General features: G+C 46.5%; 1 protein-coding gene across 1 annotated transcript; it reads right to left on the bottom strand.

The window, feature by feature from the left end:
• Nucleotides 1-1,009: 1,009 nt before the first annotated feature.
• On the bottom strand, nt 1,010-2,146 carry LOC141022428 (probable calcium-binding protein CML21). The gene has a single exon (XM_073498674.1). The coding sequence runs from the start codon at nt 1,393-1,395 to the stop codon at nt 1,111-1,113; it is 285 nt and encodes a 94-aa protein (XP_073354775.1). The 5' UTR covers nt 1,396-2,146; the 3' UTR covers nt 1,010-1,110.
• Nucleotides 2,147-5,597: the final 3,451 nt, after the last annotated feature.

Below are 5,597 nucleotides of genomic sequence, written 5' to 3'. Positions count from 1 at the left end.
TGTTCTTCTAACTATCCAACCACAGATTAGTTCGTGACGATCAACAATTAATGTTCCATTTTCTTATGGTAGCAATGTATTTTCTTTCCCCCTTTTCTCTTCTCTTTGCCATTTTCATATAATATTATATATATATATATATATATATATATATATATATATATATATATATATATATATATATATATATATATATATATATATAGGTAAATTAACTGGGGCACCTAGGTGCTTGGGCATATATATAATCTTGTCTCCCTTTTCTATTTTCGAAGAAAGCCTTTTTATATAATATGTAATTTTTTCTCAACAAATACACTCAATTTTCTTTTCTGTTTATTTTCCATTCCTTCTTTCTTGTTGTGTTTTTCTTTTTTTTTCATTTCTATGTTATTTTTTTGGATTCTTACCATTTTCCCACATATTTTTGTTTGAGGGAAGTATAAATAATTTATTGAAAAGTACAAAAATATTTTTTAATGTATGAACATTTTTCTAAAACTGCAAAAGAAAATTTTAAAGACGTGGGCACTTGTAAAATTATATGAATGATTCTTAAATACATGAACACTTTTTAAAACCTACATTGATTTTTTGCAAGAACTGTGAAAACCTTTTAAACCTGCCAGACTAGAAATTCTGTTTCTTTTTATGGGGAATAGTTATATTTCATATCATAAGAAAACCAATTGTCACATGACAAGAAACAGAACAGTTGTCCAACTAGAAAATCAAAAGGAACTGCACACAACCTGAAACAGAGAGGAAAATCCAGAGGCTACAGGAGACGTTGATTACAAAAGGTACAGGACTATGCACATTTTTTTTTTGACAGTTATGCAGTATGCACATGACAGATTAGCTTTGCCTCCAAAAAAGGAAAAGAAAAAACATGACAAACTAGCTTGTACGTATAGCTAGCACGTACTCCCTTCATCCGAAAATGCTTGTCCTAAGCTTATTCCTCAAATGAATGTATCTCGCACTAATTTGGTGTTAAATACATCTATTTAAGGGACAAGTTTTTTCGAACGGAGTGAATATTAGTAGACTAGTAGTAGTACATGACTTGAAACGAGAAATCGGATTCTTATAACTATGCTATTACATTTACATACCGCCAGCCATCATGGCCTTGAATTCATGGAAGTCGACGCGGCCATCGCTGTCCCGGTCATGCGCGGCGATCATGTCGCGCACCCGCGCCATGCACGCCGCCTCCGGCAACCCCATCCACGCCAGGACGGCCTGCAGCTCCGCCGCGGAGATGTATCCGTCGCCGTTCTCGTCGAACACGGCGAAGGCCTCCCTCGTCTCCGCCTCCTCGCCCTCCTCGCCTCCGCCGGCGAGCTCGGCGTGGAGCGCCTCGAAGTCCGCGAACCGCAGGCCGGGCATGCCGGGTGCGACGTAGGCGGCGACGAGCCCGTCCGCCTGCGCGCCCAGCCCCAGGCGCCCCAGCGCGCCCGAGAGCTCAGCGGCGGTGATGACGCCGTCGCCATCGTGGTCGAAGAGGTCGAACACGCGCCGCACCTGCAGCCTCCGGTGGCGCTGCTGCTGGTGGTTCGGTTGCCGCGGCGCCGTGAATATTGTGTGCTAGTGCTATACTCCCTCCGGTCTTTTTTAGTTTGCATATAAGATTTATCCGAGTCAAGCCTCGCAAACTTTGATCAATTTTATGGAAAAAAATACCAACATTCGCAATGTGAAATCAATACCAATAGATGCGTCATGAGTATGTAGGAAGAAGCTTGTAAAGGTAGTGTTTGTTTGCTTGTTAGAGCGAATGAAGTTGCTAGGGGGTGTATATATAAGCCAAATGGGCAACGATCGAGCTGTTTAGTTTACACTTGGAGTGTCGTGTCGTTGCCAATTGCCGTTGTCAAATGAAAAGGATAGACACTGCAGAAAACGACTTGACGAAATAAGATGGGCTCCTATACCCTATGTCAACCTTGTAGTCTTGAAAGACCATCGTTTCTTATTCCAGGACCAAAAAGTGAGCCGGTCATTGGATTGTTTATATGCACCACGCGTTGTTACGTACTACTTGCTTGTTGTATACGCCAGCTCCAACGCGGCATGCTGCAAGTTTGAGCTATCAACGCGGCATGGACACGGTATTGCCGCTGAATGAAAAGGAAGAAAAAATAAATAAGAAGAAAACAGGACTTGTGAAACTTGGCTGCAAATGGGCTCAATATCTTAAGAGCAACTCCAACGGGCCGACCTAAACAGACGGCGATTTCGTCCGTTTTTTATCCGTTTGGGTCGGCCGCCCGCCCGGCGTCCGTCCTCTTTTAGATTTGGGTCGGCAGCGCGCCCAACGCGCCGACCCATATGTATCGGCATGGCTGGCTGGCCGCCCAATATTACATTGATTTGCATTCAAACATATTGTCAAATAACATAGTTTACCGAATAAAGTAGTATAGTTTTACAAGCCGGATACAAATAAAAATGTTTCACATAGTTTTGCAAACGAATAAAAGAAGATACATCTATTGGTTGCCAACATGAGCCCACATGTGCTCAACCAAATCATTTTGCAGCTGCACGTGAGTTTCTCAATCACACATGTCTTCATGAAATTGGGTGAACTGTTCAAATGTTGCCGCTACTCCATGCTCAGGCACAACATTCTCACCCTGAAACTGAAACCCTTGATCGTACAGACGTTCCGGGCGCTCGTCTTCTACGATCATATTGCATGATCACACAAGCAGTCATCACCTCCCACAGTTTTTGCGTGCTCCAGGTATTAGCAGGATACCGAACGATGCCCCATTGAGATTGCAAAACACCAAAGGCACGCTCGACATCCTTCCTAGCACTCTGTTGCTCTTGGGCAAATCTTTTCCTCTTCTCTCCGATAGGGTTGGGTATTGTCTTGACAATAGCGGTCCACTGAGGATAGATACCGTCACCCAGGTAGTATCCTTTGTCATAGTTGTATCCGTTGACAGTAAAGTTCACCGGTGGGCTGTTGCCTTCAGCAAGCCTAGCAAACACCGGCGAGCGCTGAAGCACGTTGATATCATTGTGTGATCCAGCCATGCCAAAGAAAGAGTGCCAGATCCAGAGATCTTGAGACGCCACGACCTCTAATATGATAGTGCAAGCCCTGACATGTCCCTTATACTGCCCTTGCCAAGCAGAAGGACAGTTCTTCCACTCCCAGTGCATGCAGTCTATGCTGCCAAGCATCCCTGGGAAGCCTCTTCTGGCATTCATCGCCAACAAACGGGTTGTATCTTCAGTTGTCGGTTCTCTCAAGTACTCAGGGCCAAACACAGCAATAACAGCCTTGCAGAACTTATGCAGGGACTCTAGGCATGTAGACTCACTCATACGGACGTACTCGTCAATGAGATCACCGGTCACTCCGTATGCAAGCATTCGGATGGCGGCAGTGCATTTCTGATAAGAGGAGAAACCGATCTTGCCGACGGCATCCTCTTTGCACTCGAAATAGTCATCATAGCCGACCACCCACTCTCTAATACGGTTGAAAAGATGCCTACTCATACGGAAACTGTTGGAAATATGCCCTAGAGGCAATAATAAAATGGTTATTATTGTATTTCCTTGTTCATGATAATTGTCTATTGTTCATGCTATAATTGTATTAACTGGAAACCGTAATACATGTGTGAATACATAGACCACAACATGTCCCTAGTAAGCCTCTAGTTGACTAGCTCGTTGATCAATAGATGGTTATGGTTTCCTGACCATGGACATTGGATGTCATTGATAACGGGATCACATCATTAGGAGAATGATGTGATGGACAAGACCCAATCCTAAGCATAGCACAAGATCGTGTAGTTCGTTTGCTAAGATTTTTTTCTAATGTCAAGTATCGTTTCCTTAGACCATGAGATTGTGCAACTCTCGGATACCGTAGGAATGCTTTGGGTGTACCAAACGTCACAACGTAACTGGGTGGCTATAAAGGTGCACTACAGGTATCTCCGAAAGTGTCTGTTGGGTTGGCACGAATCGAGACTGGGATTTGACACTCCGTATGACGAAGAGGTATCTCTGGGCCCACTCGGTAATGCATCATCATAATGAGCTCAATGTGACTAAGGAGTTAGCCACGGGATCATGCGTTACGGAACGAGTAAAGAGACTTGCCGGTAACAAGATTGAACGAGGTATTGGGATACCGACGATCGAATCTCGGGCAAGCAACATGCCGATAGACAAAGGGAATTGTATACGGGATTGATTGAATCCCCGACATCGTGGTTCATCCGATGAGATCATCGTGGAACATGTGGGAGCCAATATGGGTATCCAGATCCCGCTATTGGTTATTGGCCAGAGAGGTGTCTCGGTCATGTCTGCATGGTTCCCGAACCCGTAGGGTCTACACACTCAAGGTTCGGTGACGCTAGAGTTGTTATGGGAAATAGTATGTGGTTACCGAAGGTTGTTCGGAGTCCCGGATGAGATCCCGGACATCACGAGGAGTTCCGGAATGGTCCGGCGGTGAAGATCAATATATTGGACGAAGGGTATTGGAGTCCGGAAGTGTTCCGGGGGTACCAGGCTATGGCCAGCATGACCGAAAGGTGTTTCGGGAGCCCTGGCAAGTGTTGGAGGGCCTCATGGGCCAAAGGGGAAGGGGCAAACCAGCCCACTATGGGGTGGTGCTCCCCCCACACCCTTTCCCACGTTACTTGGGGAGGTGGGGCGCCTCCACCTGGCTTGGGAGGCAAGCCTCCACCTGCTTGGCTTGGGGGGCAAGTCTCCCTAGGATTTTCCCTAGGGAGATCCAATCTGCTTGGCCGCCGCCCCCTAGGGGAAACCCTAGGGCGCCTCCCCCTCTCCCCTTGCCCCTATATATAGTGGAGGGGTGGGAGGGCAGCCGCACCTCTTCCCTGGCGCAGCCCTCCCTCCTCATACACCTCCTCCTCCTCCTCCGTAGTGCTTAGCGAAGCTCTGCCGGAGAACCACGAGCTCCATTGCCACCACGCCGTTGTGCTGCTGGAGTTCTCCCTCAACTTCTCCTCTCCCCTTGCTAGATCAAGAAGGAGGAGATGTCCCCGGGCTGTACGTGTGTTGAACGCGGAGGCGCCGTCCGTTCGGCGCTAGATCGGATCTTCCGCGATTTGAATCGCCGCGAGTACGACTCCATCAACCGCGTTCTTGTAACGCTTCCGCTTAGCGATCTTCAAGGGTATGAAGATGCACTCCCTCTCTCTCGTTGCTAGCATCTCCTAGATTGATCTTGGTGAAACATAGGAAAATTTTGAATTATTGCTACGTTCCCAACAATGGCATCATGAGCTAGGTCTATGCGTAGATTCTATGCACGAGTAGAACACAAAGTAGTTGTGGGCGATGATTTGTTCAATTTGCTTGCCATTACTAGTCTTATCTTGATTCGGCGGCATTGTGGGATGAAGCGGCCCGGACCGACCTTACACGTACTCTTACATGAGACAGGTTCCACCGACTGACATGCACTTGATGCATAAGGTGGCTAGCGGGTGTCTGTCTCTCCCACTTTAGTCGAATCGGATTCGATGAAGAGGGTCCTTATGAAGGGTAAATAGAAATTGGCATATCACCGTTGTGGCTTTTGC

The sequence above is a fragment of the Aegilops tauschii genome, chromosome 5 (assembly GCF_002575655.3).
Source record: "Aegilops tauschii subsp. strangulata cultivar AL8/78 chromosome 5, Aet v6.0, whole genome shotgun sequence".
NCBI lineage: Eukaryota > Viridiplantae > Streptophyta > Magnoliopsida > Poales > Poaceae > Aegilops > Aegilops tauschii.
This window is presented reverse-complemented; position numbering and strand designations above follow the sequence as displayed.

Coding starts and splice junctions, on each gene's coding strand:
- LOC141022428 (XM_073498674.1), bottom strand. CDS start 1,395: ATGCCCGGCCTGCGGTTCGCGGACTTCGAGGCGCTCCACGCCGAGCTC.